Consider the following 19680-nt stretch of genomic DNA (forward strand, 5'->3'; position numbering starts at 1 on the left):
TAGCATTGTCTTGCATTAGGAGGAACCCAGGGCCAACCGCACCAGCATATGGACTCACAAGGGGTCTGAGAATCTCATCTCGGTACCTAATGGCAGTCAGGCTACCTCTGGCGAGCACATGGAGGGCTGTGCGGCCCCCCCAAAGAAATGCCACCCCACACCATTACTGACCCACTGACAAACCGGTCATGCTGAAGGATGTTACAGGCAGCAGAACGTTCTCCTTGGCGTCTCCAGACTCTGTCACGTCTGTCACATGTACTCAGTGAGAACATGCTTTCATCTGTGAATAGCACAGGGCGCCAGTGGCGAATTTGCTAATTGTGGTGTTCTCTGGCAAATGCCAAACGTCCTGCACGGTGTTGGGCTGTAAGCACAACCCCCATCTGTAGATGTCGGGCCCTCATACTACCCTCATGGAGTCTGTTTCTGATCGTGTCAGTAGACACATGCACATTTGTGGCTTGCTGGAGGTCATTTTGCAGGGCTCTGGCAGTGCTCCTCCTGTTCCTCCTTGCACAAAGGCAGAGGTAGCGGTCCTGCTGCTGGGTTGTTGCCCTCCTACGGTTCCTCCACGTCTCCTGATGTACTGGCCTGTCTCCTGGTAGTGCCTCCATGCTGTGGACGCTACTCTGACAGACACCGCAAACCTCCTTGCCACAGCTCGCATTGATGTGCCATCCTGGATGAGCTGCACTATCTGAGCCACTTGTGTGGGTTGTAGGGAGATCATACGGGCACGTGGAGGCCACACACACTACTGAGCCTCATTTTGACTTGTTTTAAGGACATTACATCAAAGTTGGATCAGCCTGTAGTGTGTTTTTTCACTTTTATTTTGAGTGTGACTCCAAATCCAGACCTCCATGGGTTAATAAAATTGATTTCCATTGATAATTTGTGTGATTTTGTTGTCAGCACATTCAACTATGTAAAGAACAAAGTATTTAATAAGAATATTTCATTAATTCAGATCTAGGATGTGTTATTTTAGTGTTCCTTTTTATTTTTTTTGACATGTATGTATGTGTATAATATATATATATATATATATATATATATATATATATATATATATATATATATATATATATATATATATATATATATATATATATAAAATTTTTGGAGACCTAAGTCTTAAAGAGTTGGTAATTGTGTTTTAGCTTTCTCTTTGCAATTGTTTTTTCTTGTTTTTTTCTTTCAGTGAAAGCTGGAGGTATGAGAATTGTGCAGAAACATCCACATACACCTCATGTAGAAGCAAAAGAAGATAAAGATCAGGAGGAGGAGAATTGGGAAAGTGGTTTTGTGTAAGTATTAAGGCTGTTCCACATGGGCACCTTTGGTAGTGGTTACCTAAGTAAACTTCGAAATCTTGCATTTCTCAATAATACCATAATTGAATACCTTTTTGTAGCCCCGATTGGCTCAAAGAGATGTAGAGAACTTAACATGACGTACAGATGTTGCCAAGATTTTGACTCTCCCTAAAAGAACTTGACCTTTCACCTCAAAGAACGTTATTGGATGGATTTAAAAAAACAATTTTTCATAAATGAACTAACTGGAGTCCTTTTATCCTTTTTCTTTCTTTGACAATTGGTGAAAGGCAAGCCTATCAGTTAACAAAGTAATTCTGTTTTAATAAGCTTTATCTTAAGTTTCAAAGTCACTTGTCTGCTATTTAATAACTTAAATTCAATGGAGAAAAAATATGAGGAAAACGTGGGTTGTGCTAAACTTGTCCATTTTCCAGTGTTTTGGAGCAACCGGCTAATTGTAATTTGCTCCCATACATTATCAGATTTTTGTTACAACCAGCCTGCTGTTAGGCATGCTGGAAGATTTCTCATGCCCGACAGAGTAGTAATTGCTGCTTTGTCGTGGCCATACACTGCAATTATCGGCTTTTGTTGATTGGGCCGATAATTGACAGGGTATGCCTGCTTTTACATTTGCCTCTCCAGTGGAGCAATATGGTTTCTGCAGCGGGGTACACTGGGGTTCCACAGGGATAACATTGGGGTGTAGAGTAGGATCTTGATCCGAGGCACCAACAGGCTAAAAGCTTTGACTGTTCCGAGGATGCTTAGCGCCGCCTCCTCTATATCCCCGCCTCCAGGCACTGGAGCTCAGTTTGTAAGTTGGTGCCTGCACTGCAGGCACCTAACAGGGAGGGCTGCGCTAGGCAGCCCTGAAAATAGCTTTTATGAAGATAGAAGACTTCAAGGGCGGCAGCACAGGCACTTAAAGTGCTATATATCATACTGACATATTGTGCTGTGGCTCCCTCACCTCCCCCAGCGCCGCTGTATTCTCCTTCGCCCTGGTTGCCGGGTACTTAAAGTGGAGGGCTCCGGTTTTCTTCAGGGCGCGCACACTTACCGCTGCTCTCCAGGATCGCGTGGCCGCATCATAGGGAAGGAGGTAAGAGGGTTCCCCAGACGGGACCAGCTGAAAACCGCGATCCGGCACGGTCTCTAGAAGATGGCCTGCGCGTGCTGGCGTGGACACTGTGGCCATACAGGGACCCTGCTAGACCACCAGGGCAAGGGGCACAGGTCGGATTTCCTAAAAATCCATTTTAATAGGCCCCGCAGTACCCGGTGGTGAAGTACAGCAAGGGGATAAGGCACTGACCTGTAGCCCCCGCCCAGGCGCCATTTACTGCAAATGTTCCCGCCTGGAGCTGCATCTCTGTCTCCCTCTCTCCCTGTCAGAAGTTTGGGCGCCATTACACACATGCTGAGCTGATTCTGGGACTGCTGGGCAGTCTCTCCTCTGTAAAGCCGCCTGCATCATCAGCGCTGTGCATTTACGGGATACTTAAGTATTCTACATGTCATTTAGACAGTGTTAGTTGAGAACCAGTGTATTACACAAAGTAGAAATGATTCCGCACCAGTTCTAAGAGTTCAGAGTTGGGTAGTAAATAGTAATAGAGTACCAGAATACCTGTATGATGTACACGAATAATTCGTATTTGGATAAGTGGTTCTGGTGGTGCACCCAGAGTCAGAGACAAGCTAGCAGAAAAAATGGATTTACAGAAGACTCTTGTGTGGGTGCACTCTTATTTTAAATAGTTAATATGAGAAAATTAAAACATAACTTTTATTAATTCATCAATCTAAGAAAAAATCCACACTTAGGTTATCCACCACAGTTAATTAAATATATTAATACATATATATATACAATACAGCCCACCAGTATTTATAAGAAATACCTTATCTGATTATAGTGGCTGAAATGATGAAAAATATAATATAAATAATATAATATAATATAATAGAAATGTTCTGGTTAGTCTATATTATTAGACTTCAGGAGGGGTGTAGACACTCTGGTTCTACACCCTGATCCTATCCCACCAGCACAAGCTCTGCTTGTATTAATTAGACCTCCAAGGGTCATTGGACCAAAAGATTTGTCAGGAGTATAAGTCCGTCTTAGCATTGACCATGTCAAAAGTGTGACATATCAGGGAAACGGTATATGGGAAAGGTAACACAGATTGGTGGAATAGGCGAAAGAAATGATTGGAGGAAAATGTGGTGATCCTGCTGTTGGCTTAGAGTCGAGAAGGTCATAAATTACAACACCGGGTATTCTCTGGGGGTCACCCTCACAGATACTGACCCAGCCCACCACCGTTTTGCTTCCAAGATCGGACGAGATCGGGCTCTGTCGGTGGGGTATGGTAGTAATTGATTAGGCCTACTATAGCCGACTTGTCAATGAGAGTGCACCTAAACAAGAATAGGAAGAGAGATAGAGAAACGGGGCGGATCTGCTGTCTATGTTAGGCACAGGATATACCTGTGGATCATGGATGAGAGTCCGCGGAAATGTAAAGGAAATGAAAAGATGAGGGATTGAAGGAGAGGGCAAACCAAAGTGGGGGAAAGAAAAGAGGGGGGGGGGGGGGGAAGAAGGGAGGGAGGAGAAGGAAGGCTGAATGAAAATATCAACTTGATATCACAATCGATTTGATGTCAAAAACAAATATTAATTAATTGTACACCAAAAAACAGGCAATGCTGAATATAGTAGGTAGTTCCTCTATTTCATTATAGACGGTAGGTGTTGGTGCTTATATCCTGATAAGTGCTGGTTGTCACACTATACACACGTGTTGAAAGGACACCATGTGTAAGTGCTATATAAACCCTGCAGCAAGGCGAATGAGCTCAGTAATATTTATGCCTGGATCCCTAAATGGGCACAAATATGACACTTGATACAGGGCTGCAGCCCTATACCGTCAGGCAAGGTGCACGGACATTGGGGTAATCCACTTTCTCAGATTTGTTGGGGAATAACCCTATAAAGTATAACAGGTAATAAGGGTAGACAGACCCCCTGCAACAATGGTAAACTGGATGTTTTATACCCTTGCCACTGTTCTATTGAGGTGGTAACACATCACATATTTTGTCCCTCTACCAATATGTTATGCCAAATAAAAACACTGGTAATTAGAAATGACCAGACAAAAAAAAAAAAAGAAAAAGGGGGGGGGGGGGGGGAGGAATGGATTGTTAGGGGGTGTTGGTACCAGAGATACCGGTCCCTGCCCAGGTCCCTGGGTCGGTCACTGAGTATCAAGCTGCAGAGATTAACTCCTCAGGTCCTTGCTTGATATTGGAGTAATTCATGCTGGGATGCTGAAGTGGGTCTTGCTGAAATGCTGGAAAACGCGTTTCACCCGTCCTGCGGGCTTGTTCACTTCCAATGCTGTGGGTCTTATGTGATAGTTGGGGTTTAAATACCCCTATGAGTAAATGTCAGCCAATGGCTGCTGTATGAGTGATTGACTGAGAACAAACTTCGGTCTCCGCTGTGATCAGCGGAAATGACGTCATAAGTCTGGTTGCTAGGCAACCTATGTATCGTACCTTGATACGGCTATCTTACTAGGAGAGGATAAGAGTTTTAATTAGCTCTTTGAGGTGTCCTCGTTGGTACAGTGTCCTCGTTAAAGCAGTGGGGAAAATGCACTCCGGCCGCGGAGATAGCTGCTCGGCTGTTTTCGGCATTCAGCCCCGCTGCGCCACGTCACGTCCGGTAAGGATTCCTGGCGTCTGGTTGCTAGGATACAGAGTGTCCTCAGCTGCATTTAGGTGACGTCATCTTCCATCCTGAATCGGATAGGGCGTCTGGGTTAAGGCGTCCCGTCGCTCGGCAACCGAGCCTTGCGGGACTTTAGGTTTAAAGGCAAGTGAGACTGTTTTGGAACTTCTCCTTGTCAGTCTGTGCCATATGTAACTGACTGCTGTCGGGTTAATTGCTGGAGCGGAGGTTCATCAGACTAGGTATAGGCCTAGTAATATCTGGGTGATATCCGGGTTAAGTGCTTCTGTGAGGGATAGTGTTGTGAACTGGGTTATGTACATATAGGGAGGTGTGTGATCACGATACATTATTATTAGTGGAAAAAGAGAGGTCAAAAAGGGGTAAGAATAATAATATGAAAAGGAAAAATATCAAATTAAAAATAAATAACAAAATAAGATAAAAAATATCATTAATATACAGGAAAAAAGCTTTGTGATGTGTATTCGCGGCATATGCCCTATATCGTAGAGATTACACGGTATACCTTATATAGTGCATTGCATGTGTGTTGTACATATGTTAAATCTGGGGTATGTGACATATATTATATAGTTGTAGCATGTTACATGATAATGAAATGGGACTGATCAAATTTTTGTGTGGAAAGGGGCACCAACCACTGTACATTTAGATGGTGGTAGGGAGTCCTACGTAGTACCTGGGTAAGAGTGAGTGTGGGAATGTTAGGATAAGGTGATAGGAGTGATATGAGGTATATGTGTTAGTCTAAATAGGACTGGAGGAAGGAATGTTAGGACGGTGAAGCATAAACTGTGAAGGTGAAAATTCGTGTGAAGGTGTGATATTGTCACTGGGAGGGAAATGAGAGGATAATGTGTGTTATTATTCTCGCTGATATTAACAGATGTGAGGTTACAGATCACCCCACTGATGGGGGGAGTTTGCACGTGGTAAATGAACACATAAGGGGGGGGGTTTATTAAGTAGGGGAAGGGGGGGGGGAAATAGGATAGGTGAACACACGTTTGATTAAAATTGTATGACAGTGGTCTGTGTTTGATGAAAATATATAATGAGGTGGGTGAAAAAAACTGTGTGATACTGGATGCAGATGGGGCTAGTGAAGGGGGGGAGGGGGGGGGTTTGGAAGGGAAGAAAGCATGCCGGGGAATAAAGTTGGAAATAGGGTGTAGCTAAATTGGATGGTGTCAAGGCGGGATGATAGGTGCTGAAATTAGGCCAACACTTTAGCCATTTGTTGGAAAAAATAGATATTCACAAAAAAGCACCATAATTAATGCTTTCATTCAGGCCCATTGGTCTGTAAGTGTTTAATTTGAATATCCACTCTGTTTCCTTCTTTAGCAGTTCCTTGGTCAGGTCCCCTCCTCTGATGCCTAACTGGACTTTTTCCAGGCCAAAGACTCTGAGATCTTTTTGATAGTCTGTATGGCAGGAATGAAAATGCCTGGCGACCGATGTCAGTTTTCTCATTCGTGTGAGATCACTGGCTGCATTCCGACAGGTTCCCACATGTTCCAGGATCCGCTCCTTAAATTTCCGGGTCGTCATTCCAACATACCTCAAATTGCAACTACATTCAATGCAGTAGATCAGGCCTTGTGTGCTGCAATTAAAGAATTGTTTAATAGATATCGCTTGACCGTAGCGATCTGTTATTGTGTTTATTTTGGCTATCTGGGGACATGCTTTGCAATGTCCACATGGGAAAGTGCCCTTCAAGGTGTGAGACCTGATTGTACTGGATTGGAAATGACTGCGTACAAGGAGGTCTTTGATGTTCTTTGACCTCCTCCAGCTCATTTGAATATTGGTATCTATCCATGGTGCTAGGGTCTCGTCAAGTTGAAGTATAGGAAGATGTTTTTCAATTGCTTTTTTGATCTCTCTCCATTCCGGGCAAAATGTTCCAATGAACCTGATCTTATCGTCTGGTTTATTGGGGGTCTTAGTTGAAAAGATAAGAGTGTTCCTTGGTATCTTAGTTGTCTCTTTATAGGCTCTTTTCAGAGATCTTTTACTATACCCTCTCTCATGCAGCCGACGAGATAGTTCCTGGCTCTTATGTTTGAAAACTTCATCTTCGGAACAGTTTCTTCGGAGTCTGAGGAACTCTCCTTTCGGTATGTTTTCCACCGTTGGCGGGAAATGTGCGCTGGTTTGGAATAACAAACTGTTGGTGGATGTCTCTTTCCGAAAGAGTTCTGTGGACAGGCTGCCTGTGGTAGATTTATAAATATTGATATCAAGAAAGGCTACTTTCTCCTGATTGATGGTGTGTGTAAGCCTTATATTAAGGTCGTTGTTATTGAGAAGCCTGATAAAATCCATTAAGAGATTCAGCTCCCCGTCCCAGATTTTTTTTTTTTTTCTTCAACCAGTGTATTACTACAGGGATAGTTAGTAAAAGTATCCTGTGATATACATCCAGTCTTTACTGTGCATTTATATCTATATACCTACATAGCTTTACTTGGTAGTACAGTACATAGTATTGCTAGTCCAGTGCAGTTTTATTGTTGTTTGTGATCATTTCTGCATTGTACATGTGACTGTGTGTGTGCCTATAGCTGTTGTGTGATCTCTATTACGTGTATCTTACACACATTGCTATCCCTATATTCTGTACCCTGAAGGGGGCTAAGTGCATCAGGGTTCTCATATAATTTTATATATATATATATATATATATATATATACACACACATATATACACTGTGTATGTGTATATATACAGGTGTGTATGTATGTATGTATGTATGTATGTGTGTGTGTATGTATATATATATATATATATATATATATATATATATATTTCTCTATCGTCCTAAGTGGATGCTGGGGTTCCTGAAAGGACCATGGGGAATAGCGGCTCCGCAGGAGACAGGGCACAAAAAAGTAAAGCTTTACTAGGTCAGGTGGTGTGCACTGGCTCCTCCCCCTATGACCCTCCTCCAGACTCCAGTTAGATTTTGTGCCCGAACGAGAAGGGTGCAATCTAGGTGGCTCTCCTAAAGAGCTGCTTAGAGAAAGTTTAGTTTAGGTTTTTTTCTTTACAGTGAGTCCTGCTGGCAACAGGATCACTGCAACGTGGGACTTAGGGGGAAAGTAGTAAACTCACCTGCATGCAGAGTGGATTTGCTGCTTGGCTACTGGACACCATTAGCTCCAGAGGGATCGAACACAGGCCCAGCCGTGGAGTCCGGTCCCGGAGCCGCGCCGCCGACCCCCTTGCAGATGCTGAAGCGTGAAGAGGTCCGGAAACCGGCGGCTGAAGACTCCTCAGTCTTCATAAGGTAGCGCACAGCACTGCAGCTGTGCGCCATTTTCCTCTCAGCACACTTCACTGGGCAGTCACTGAGGGTGCAGAGCGCTGGGGGGGGGCGCTCTGAGAGGCAAATATAAACCTTATACAAGGCTAAAAATACCTCACATATAGCCCATAGGGGCTATATGGAGATATTTAACCCCTGCCTGACTGGAAAAATAGCGGGAGAAGAACCCGCCGAAAAAGGGGCGGGGCCTATCTCCTCAGCACACGGCGCCATTTTCTGTCACAGCTCCGCTGGTCAGAACGGCTCCCAGGTCTCTCCCCTGCACTGCACTACAGAAACAGGGTAAAACAGAGAGGGGGGGGCACATTAATGGCTATATATATATATATTAAAGCAGCTATAAGGGAGCACTTAATATAAGGATATCCCTTGTATATATAGCGCTTTGTGGTGTGTGCTGGCAGACTCTCCCTCTGTCTCCCCAAAAGGGCTAGTGGGTCCTGTCTTCATTAGAGCATTCCCTGTGAGTTTGCGGTGTGTGTCGGTACGTGGTGTCGACATGTATGAGGACGATATTGGTGTGGAGGCGGAGCAATTGCCAAATATGCAGATGTCACCCCCCAGGGGGTCGACACCAGAATGGATGCCTTTATTTGTGGAATTACGTGATGGTTTATCTTCCCTTAAACAGTCAGTTGAGGACATGAGGCGGCCGGACAATCAATTAATGCCTGTCCAGGCGCCTCAAACACCGTCAGGGGCTGTAAAACGCCCTTTGCCTCAGTCGGTCGACACAGACCCAGACACGGGCACTGATTCCAGTGACGACGGTAGAAATTCAAACGTATTTTCCAGTAGGGCCACACGTTATATGATTTTGGCAATGAAGGAGACGTTACATTTAGCTGATACTACAGATACCGTAAAACAGGGTATTATGTATGGTGTGAAAAAACTACAAACAGTTTTTCCTGAATCAGAAGAATTAAATGACGTGTGTGATGAAGCGTGGGTTGCTCCTGATAAAAAGTTGATAATTTCAAAAAAGTTATTGGCATTATACCCTTTCCCGCCAGAGGTTAGGGCGCGCTGGGAAACACCCCCTAAGGTGGACAAGGCGCTCACACGCTTATCCAAACAAGTGGCGTTACCCTCTCCTGAGACGGCCGCACTTAAGGATCCATCAGATAGAAAGATGGAAGTTATTCAAAAGAATATATACACACATGCAGGTGTTATACTACGACCAGCTATAGCAACTGCCTGGATGTGCAGTGCTGGAGTAGTTTGGTCAGAATCCCTGATTGAAAATATTGATACCCTAGATAGGGACAATGTTTTACTGTCGTTAGAACAAATAAAGGATGCATTTATCTATATGCGTGATGCACAGAGGGATATTTGCACACTGGCATCTCGGATGAGTGCTATGTCCATTTCAGCCAGAAGAGCCTTATGGACACGACAGTGGACAGGCGATGCGGATTCAAAACGTCACATGGAGGTTTTGCCGTATAAAGGGGAGGAGTTATTTGGAGTTGGTCTATCAGACTTGGTGGCCACGGCTACTGCCGGGAAATCCACTTTTTTACCTCAAGTCACTCCCCAACAGAGAAAGGCACCGACCTTTCAACCGCAGCCTTTTCGCTCCTACAAAAATAAGAGAGCAAAGGGCTTGTCGTACCTGCCACGAGGCAGAGGAAGAGGGAAGAGACACCAACAGGCAGCTCCTTCCCAGGAACAGAAGCCCTCCCCGGCTCCTGCAAAAACCTCAGCATGACGCTGGGGCCTCTCAAGCGGACTCGGGGACAGTGGGGGGCCGTCTCAAAAATTACAGCGCGCAGTGGGCTCACTCGCAGGTAGACCCCTGGATCCTGCAGATAATATCTCAGGGGTACAGGTTGGAATTAGAGACGGATCCTCCTCATCGTTTCCTGAAGTCTGCCTTACCAACCGTCTCTTCCGAAAGGGAGAGGGTGTTGGAAGCCATTCACAAGCTGTACGCTCAGCAGGTGATAGTCAAAGTACCCCTATTACAACAAGGAAAGGGGTATTATTCCACTCTATTTGTGGTACCGAAGCCGGATGGCTCGGTAAGGCCTATTCTAAATCTGAAGTCCTTGAACCTCTACATAAAAAAGTTCAAGTTCAAGATGGAGTCACTCAGAGCAGTGATAGCGAACCTGGAAGAAGGGGACTTTATGGTATCCTTGGACATCAAGGATGCGTATCTACACGTTCCGATTTACCCCGCACACCAGGGGTACCTCAGGTTCATTGTTCAAAACTGTCACTATCAGTTTCAGACGCTGCCGTTCGGATTGTCCACGGCGCCTCGGGTCTTTACCAAGGTAATGGCCGAGATGATGATTCTTCTTCGAAGAAAAGGCGTATTAGTTATCCCATACTTGGACGATCTCCTAATAAGGGCAAGGTCCAGAGAACAGCTGGAGACAGCTTTAGCACTATCTCAAGAGGTGCTAAGACAACACGGGTGGATTCTGAATATTCCAAAATCCCATTTAATCCCGACAACTCGTCTGCTGTTCCTAGGAATGATTCTGGACACGGTTCAGAAAAAGGTTTTCCTTCCAGAGGAAAAAGCCAAGGAGTTATCCGATCTGGTCAGGAACCTCCTAAAACCAGGAAAAGTGTCAGTACATCAATGCACAAGAGTCCTGGGAAAAATGGTGGCTTCTTACGAAGCAATTCCATTCGGCAGATTCCATGCAAGAATATTCCAAAGGGATCTGTTGGACAAATGGTCAGGGTCGCATCTGCAGATGCACCTGCGAATAACCCTGTCACCAAAGACAAGGGTGTCACTTCTGTGGTGGTTGCAGAAGGCTCACCTATTAGAAGGCCGCAGATTCGGCATTCAGGATTGGATCCTGGTGACCACGGACGCCAGCCTGAGAGGCTGGGGAGCAGTCACACAAGGAAGAAACTTCCAGGGAGTATGGACGAGTCTGGAAAAGTCTCTTCACATAAACATTCTGGAACTAAGAGCAATCTACAATGCTCTAAGCCAGGCGGAACTTCTCCTGCAAGGAAAGCCGGTGTTGATTCAGTCGGACAACATCACGGCGGTCGCCCATGTAAACAGGCAGGGCGGCACAAGAAGCAGGAGTGCAATGGCAGAAGCTGCCAAGATTCTTCGCTGGGCGGAGAATCACGTGATAGCACTGTCAGCAGTGTTCATCCCGGGCGTGGACAACTGGGAAGCAGACTTCCTCAGCAGACACGATCTTCATCCGGGAGAGTGGGGTCTACATCCAGAAGTCTTCAACATGTTAATAGACCGTTGGGAAAGACCAATTGTAGACATGATGGCGTCTCGCCTCAACAAGAAACTGGACAAATATTGCGCCAGGTCAAGAGATCCACAGGCAATAGCTGTGGACGCACTGGTAACTCCTTGGGTGTACCAGTCAGTGTATGTGTTTCCTCCTCTGCCGCTCATACCAAAGGTATTGAAGATCATACGGCAAAGAAGAGTAAGAACAATACTAGTGGTTCCGGATTGGCCGAGAAGGACTTGGTATCCGGAACTTCAAGAGATGCTCACGGACGAACCGTGGCCTCTACCTCTGAGAAGGGACCTGCTACAGCAGGGTCCCTGTCTTTTTCAAGACTTACCGCGGCTGCGTTTGACGGCATGGCGGTTGAACGCCAGATCCTAAAAGGGAAAGGCATTCCAGAAGAAGTCATTCCTACCTTGATTAAGGCACGGAAGGAAGTCACCGTGAAACATTATCACCGCATTTGGCGAAAATAGGTAGCGTGGTGCGAGGATCGGAGGGTTCCGACGGAGGAATTCCAACTGGGTCGTTTCCTACATTTCCTGCAATCAGGATTATCTATGGGTCTCAAATTGGGATCCATTAAGGTTCAAATTTCGGCCCTGTCAATATTCTTCCAAAAAGAATTGGCCTCTGTCCCTGAGGTCCAGACTTTTGTCAAGGGAGTACTGCATATACAGCCTCCTGTGGTGCCTCCGGTGGCACCGTGGGATCTAAATGTAGTTTTAGATTTCCTCAAATCCCATTGGTTTGAACCATTGAAAAAGGTGGATTTGAAATATCTCACATTGAAAGTGACTATGTTACTAGCCCTGGCCTCTGCCAGGAGAGTATCTGAATTGGCGGCTTTATCTTATAAAAGTCCTTATCTAATCTTCCATTCGGATAGGGCAGAACTGCGGACTCGTCCGCATTTTCTCCCTAAAGTGGTATCAGCATTTCATCTGAACCAACCTATTGTGGTGCCTGCGGCCACTAGCGACTTGGAGGACTCCAAGTTGTTGGACGTTGTCAGAGCCTTAAAAATATACATTGCAAGGACGGCTGGAGTCAGAAAATCTGACTCGCTGTTTATATTGTATGCACCCAACAAGTTGGGCGCACCTGCTTCTAAGCAGTCGATTGCTCGTTGGATTTGTAACACAATTCAACTTGCACATTCTGTGGCAGGCCTGCCACAGCCTAAAACTGTAAAAGCCCACTCCACAAGGAAGGTGGGCTCATCTTGGGCGGCTGCCCGAGGGGTCTCGGCATTACAACTCTGCCGAGCAGCTACGTGGTCGGGGGAGAACACGTTTGTAAAATTTTACAAATTTGATACCCTGGCAAAGGAGGACCTGGAGTTCTCTCATTCGGTGCTGCAGAGTCATCCGCACTCTCCCGCCCGTTTGGGAGCTTTGGTATAATCCCCATGGTCCTTTCAGGAACCCCAGCATCCACTTAGGACGATAGAGAAAATAAGAATTTACTTACCGATAATTCTATTTCTCGGAGTCCGTAGTGGATGCTGGGCGCCCATCCCAAGTGCGGATTATCTGCAATACTTGTACATAGTTATTGTTAACTAATTCGGGTTATTGTTAAGGAGCCATCTTTAAGAGGCCCTTTCTGTTGTCATACTGTTAACTGGGTTTAGATCACAAGTTGTACGGTGTGATTGGTGTGGCTGGTATGAGTCTTACCCGGGATTCAAAATGCCTCCCTTATTGTGTATGCTCGTCCGGGCACAGTACCTAACTGGAGTCTGGAGGAGGGTCATAGGGGGAGGAGCCAGTGCACACCACCTGACCTAGTAAAGCTTTACTTTTTTGTGCCCTGTCTCCTGCGGAGCCGCTATTCCCCATGGTCCTTTCAGGAACCCCAGCATCCACTACGGACTCCGAGAAATAGAATTATCGGTAAGTAAATTCTTATTATATATAGTATCCCATATCCAAATATTCCGAAATACGGACTTTTTTAAGTGAGAGTGAGATAGTGAAAACTTTGTTTTTTGATGGCTCAATGTACACAAACTATGTTTAATACACAAAGTTATTAAAAAGATTGTATTAAATGACCTTCAGGCTGTGTGTATATGGAACATAAATGAATTGTGTGAATGTAGACACACTTTGTTTAATGCACAAACGTATACAAAATAATGGCTAAAATTACCTTCAGGCTGAGTGTATAAGGTGTATATGTAACATAAATGCATTCTGTGCTTAGACTAGGGTCCTATCGCCATGATATCTCATTATGGTATGCAATTATTCCAAACTACGGAAAAATCCCATATCCAAAATACCTCTGGTCCCAAGCATTTTGGATAAGGGATACTCAACCTGTGTATGTGTATGTATGTATATATATATATATATATATATATATATATATATATATATATATATATATATATACACACATACATATGTATATATATATATATATATATATATATACATACATACATACATACATACATACACGTATACACGCACATATATACACGCACATACACTCACATATATACACGCACATACACACATATATACACACATACATACATACATACATACATACATACATACATACATACATACATATACACACATACACACACACACATACACACATACATACACACATACACACATACATACACACATACACACATACATACACACATACACACATACACACGTTGAGTATCCAAATATTCCGAAATACGGACTTTTTTGACTGGGAGTGAGATAGTGAAACCTTTGTTTTTTGATGACTCAATGTACACAAACTTTGTTTAATACACAGATATATTAAAAATATTGTATTAAATGACCTTCAGGCTGGGTGTATATGAAACATAAATGAATTGTGTGAATGCAGACACACTTTGTTTAATGCACAAAGTTATAAAAAATATTGGCTAAAATTGCCTTCAGGCTTTGTGTATAAGGTGTATATGTAACATAAATACATTGATAGACATTGGGGTGTAGGATCTTGATCTGAGGCACCAACAGGCTCAAAAGCTTTGACTGTTCCCAAGATGCTTAGCGCCGCCTCCTCTATAACCCCACCTCCCTGCACAGCTCAGTTTTGTAGTTGGTGCTGCAGATAGCAGGCGCATTACAGAGGGGCTGCTCCAGGCAGCCCTAAGAAAAGCTTTTTGTGAAGAAAAAGTGAAGACTACAAGGGCAGCAGCAGTGTGTAAATGTCAAGAGACATTCACTGCTGCAGCTCCATCTCTCCCCAGCGGCGCTGTACACTCCCGTGCCCTGGTTTCCGGGTAACTACAGCAGGAGGCTCCAGTTTTCTCTAGTAAGACGCACACGGCTGGGGCTCTCAGGGATCGCGTGTCCGCGCTTCGGGAGGTGGTAAGTGAGTCGCTATCCGACGCGGCCAGTGGTAAGAGGGCCTGCGAGCACTGTGCGGTGGACACTGTGGCATTCAGGCGATCACACTAGGCCACCAGGGCAAGGGTACAGGTCAAGTTTTCTCTCATAAACCTATTTATATTGGCCCGCAGTACCAGGTGATTAAGCCAGCAGAACGGATAAGGCTTAGACCTGAAGCCCCTCCCCCAGGGCGCCATTTGCAGTAAATATTCTCACCCTGGAGCTGCATATCTGTCTCTCCCTCACTCCCAGTCGGTGTTTGGGCGCCATTTCTCTCAGCTACACTGTTCCTGGGACTGCTTGGGCAAATCCACCTGATAGTCAGCGCTGTGACTTTACTAGACATTTAAGTATTCTACATGTCATTTAGACAGTGATAGTGAAGAAAAAGTGCATTTAGTCAGGGTTCTCTGGTACAAGTACCCTTTGATATACATCCAGTTTTCTCATACGTCCTAGAGGATGCTGGGGACACCATAAGAACCATGGGGTATAGACTGGATCCTTTGTTTTTGCTGTGGTGCGCTCCCTGGGTTAAGATGGATATTCTTACTTATCGGATGTATATGTTCATCAGCGCTTAGAAATAAACGGATCAATAAATCACAGTCTCCGCTTTTCCACAACAACGCTTCAACAGTTCCCCAATATAGGGATTTTATCAATCAGTGTGTGAGGTTATATAAGTTCATCAGCCTTAGGAGATGGGCGAAACTAGCAAATCACAGATTCCTCTTCTCCACAGGACACTTCACCAATTCCACCAACATCAGGGTCCAGATTGTGTGGGGTGTCAGCCCACCCAGAAGCGCTTGGAAGGTTACTTCCCGGGATTTGCAGCAACCAAAATAACCACTGCGGATTCTCGGCTGGTTCTTGTTCCCCTCTGGTCATGGAAGGTCCCTCCAATCATATAAGCCATGGATAAGCTATATGATTCCTAAGCCATGGATCATTTATAAATACTAAATGTAAAGGTTTTATAAAGAGAGAATGTAATTCATGAAGAATATAATCATGAAACTGTTTTTTTTTGGTCCAATGGAACCCTGTCCAATCAAAGCAGACCTATAGGAATAAATAGTCAGTATACCACACATACACCACACACCTTGAGGATGGCTCACTTACAAGAGCTGAAACGCGTTGGTGATTGACCCCACACAATCTGGACCCTGATGTTGGTGGAATTGGTGAAGTGTCCTGTGGAGAAGAGGAATCTGTGATTTGCTAGTTTCGCCCATCTCCTAAGGCTGATGAACTTATATAACCTCACACACTGATTGATAAAATCCCTATATTGGGGAACTGTTGAAGCGTTGTTGTGGAAAAGCGGAGACTGTGATTTATTGATCCGTTTATTTCTAAGCGCTGATGAACATATACGACCGATAAGTAAGAATATCCATCTTAACCCAGGGAGCGCACCACAGCAAAAACAAAAGAACATTTTAAAGCTATTCAAGGGACTGAGGTGACCGTCCTGTCTGTTAGGTTGCTGCACCATTGTATTGAAGCGCCATCTGTTTTCTATATAGACTGGATCCGCAGGAGACATGGGCACTTTAAGACTTTGGGTGTGAACTGGCTCCTGGCTAGAATCTGTACCCAGGCAGACTGGATGCACACTAAGGTGCTCTAATGAGTTTCTCGGAAAAGACTTTGTTAGGTTTTTTATGTTCAGGGAGCACTGCTGGCAACAGTCTCCCTGCATTGTGGGACTTAGGGGAGAGAAGTCAGACCTACTTCTAGTGAGTTTAAAGGCTCTGCTTCTTGGCTACAGGACACCATTAGCTCCTGAGGGTTTGGAACACTAGGTACGCCTAGGGGTTCATTCCCAGAGCCCGCCGTCACCCCCCTTGCAGAGCCAGAAGTCAGAAGACGGGTGAGTAGAAGAAGATAGAAGACTTCAGTGACGGCTTCTGAGGTACCGCACAGCGATCGCGCTGCGCGCCATGCTCCCACACACACCGACCGGCACTACAGGGTGCAGGGCGCGGGAGGGGGGGCGCCCTGGGCAGCATTAAAAACCTCTTTTGAGACTGGCAAAGTGCAATTAGAGTGCCTAGGCACTAAATTCTTACCTCCGCCAGTATAATTAGTTTGAAAAATAGCGGGCTGAAGCGCACCATGAAGGAGGCGGAGCTTAGCCCTCACAGCTCTCATCAGCGCCATTTTCTCATCACAGAGCTGCAGAGACGCTGGTCCTTCCTCACCACTGCTGTACAGGGTGCAAAACGGGGGGTGGGGCACAGTAAATTTGGTGCTAAAATAAGTTATTATAAAAGCGCTGCAGGTTCTGAGACATTATATTAAGGTTTCAGAGCTGGGATAAGCGCTGGGTTGTGAGCTGGCAAACTCCTTCTGTGTTTTTCCGACGGGCTTTACTGTGGGTCTGTCCCCTCTTGGCCCAGTTTGTCTGTGGGTGTCGATACACGTGTGTAGGCATGTCTGAGGCGGAGTGCTCTTCCCAGGAGGAGACTGTTAGGGGCAGAAACGGCTGTGGGAGTGACCCTGTCGGCACCGCCGACTCCTGATTGGGTAAATGTGTTGAATGCTAATGTGGCTCTTATTAGTAAGAGATTAGATAAATCTGAGTCTCAGAACCAGGTATAGAAGAAATCTGTGGAGGATGTTGTCACAGGTTGAGACCCCCTCGTTTGTTTGCTCAGTTGGCAGACACAGGTACCGACACGGACACTGACTCCAGTGTCGACTATAGTGATACCAGATTAGACCAAAAATCGGCAAAGAGCATTCAGTACATGATTGTGGCAATAAATGACGTGTTGCATATCACCGAGCTGTTCCTGATACTAGGGTCTGTATGTTTAAGGGAAAGAAACCTGAGGTAACGTTTACTCCCTCTCATGAACTGAATACCCTTTTTGAAAAAATGTGGGAAAATCCTGACAAAGTTTGATTCCCAAAAGGATTCAAATGGCATATCCATTCCCCTCTAGGGATAGAGAAAAGTGGGAGTCACCTCCCATTGTGGACAAGGCGCTATCACGGTTGTCTAAAAAGGTGGCTTTACCGTCTCCTGACACTGCAGCCCTTAAGGATCCTGCGGATGGTAGACAGGAAAATACGTTAAAATCCATTTATGTCACCACAGGTAAACTATTCAGACCAGCTATTGCATCAGCGTGGGTGAGTAGTGCTATCGAAAAGTGGGCAGATAACTTGTCATCTGATATAGATACCCTAGATAGAGATAACATCCTTTCTCTGACGTCCTGGTGGGTGCTGGGTACTCCGTAAGGACCATGGGGTATAGACGGGCTCCGCAGGAGACTGGGCACTCTTAAAAGAAAGATTAGGTACTATATCTGGTGTGCACTGGCTCCTCCCTCTATGCCCCTCCTTCAGACCTCGGTTAGTATCTGTGCCCGGCCAGAGCTGGATGCACCCTAGGAGCTCTCCTGAGCTTCCTAGAAAAGAAAGTATTTGTTAGGTTTTTATTTTTCAGTGAGATCTGCTGGCAACAGACTCACTGCTACGAGGGACTGAGGGGAGAGAAGCAAACCTACCTGCTTGCAGCTAGCTTGTGCTTCTAAGCTACTGGACACCATTAGCTCCAGAGGGATCGAACACAGGGCCCGACCTCGATCGTCCGTTCCCGGAGCCGCGCCGCCGTCCCCCTTGTAGAGCCAGAAGACGGAAGAAACAGAAAAAATCCGGCGGCTGAAGACTTCGGTCTTCAATAAGGTAGTGCACTGCAGCTGTGCGCCGTTGCTCCCACAGCACACCACACGCTCCGGGCACTGGTGGGTGCAGGGCGCTGGGGGGGGGGGCGCCCTGGGCTGCAATATGTATACCTTTTGGCAAAAAGCACATAATACAGTGTATAACACTCTATATGTGCCAAATCCCCTGCCATAAACTTTATTAATAAAGCGGGAGAAGCCCGCCGCGGAGGGGGCGGGGCTATCTTCCTCAGCACACCGGCGCCATTTTCTCTTCACGGCTCCGCTGGAAGGACGCTCCCCAGGCTCTCCCCTGCAGTATACACTACAAGAAGGGTAAAAAAGAGAGGGGAGGGCACATAAATTTAGGCGCAAATTGTGTATAATAGCAGCTATTGCGAAAAATCACTCAGTACAGTGTACATCCCTGTCATATAAAGCGCTGTGGTGTGTGCTGGCATACTCTCTCTCTGTCTCCCCTAAGGACTTAGTGGGGTCCTGTCCTCAGTCAGAGCATTCCCTGTGTGTGTGTCGGTACGGCTGTGTCGACATGTTTGATGAGGAGGCTTATGTGGAGGCGGAGCAGGTGCCGATAAGTGTGATGTCGCCCCCTGCGGGGCCGACACCAGAGTGGGTGGATATGTGGAAGGTCTTAACCGACAGTATCAACTCCTTACATAAAAGGTTTGATGACGTGACAGCTGTGGGACAGCCGGCTTCTCAGCCCCCGCCTGCCCAAGCGTCTCAAAGGCCATCAGGGGCTCAAAAACGCCCGCTACCACAGATGGCAGACACAGATGTCGACACGGAGTCTGACTCCAGTGTAGACGATGATGAGACATATACACAATCCACAAAGGGCATTCGTTGCATGATTACGGCAATGAAAAATGTGTTGCACATTTCTTATATTAACCCGGTTACCACT

General features: G+C 45.6%; 1 protein-coding gene and 1 pseudogene across 2 annotated transcripts in view; one reads left to right on the forward strand and one right to left on the reverse strand.

The window, feature by feature from the left end:
* Positions 1 to 19680, forward strand: part of DAP (death associated protein) — a 211839-nt gene that overhangs the window by 56767 nt on the left and 135392 nt on the right. For both annotated transcript variants that reach the window (XM_063922702.1, XM_063922701.1), the window contains exon 2: positions 1208 to 1313. In XM_063922702.1, the coding sequence (XP_063778772.1) occupies positions 1208 to 1313 (106 nt within the window). The remainder of the gene's footprint in view (positions 1 to 1207; positions 1314 to 19680) is intronic.
* Positions 3597 to 3715, reverse strand: LOC134930381 (5S ribosomal RNA; annotated as a pseudogene).

This window comes from Pseudophryne corroboree, chromosome 5 (assembly GCF_028390025.1).
Source record: "Pseudophryne corroboree isolate aPseCor3 chromosome 5, aPseCor3.hap2, whole genome shotgun sequence".
NCBI lineage: Eukaryota > Metazoa > Chordata > Amphibia > Anura > Myobatrachidae > Pseudophryne > Pseudophryne corroboree.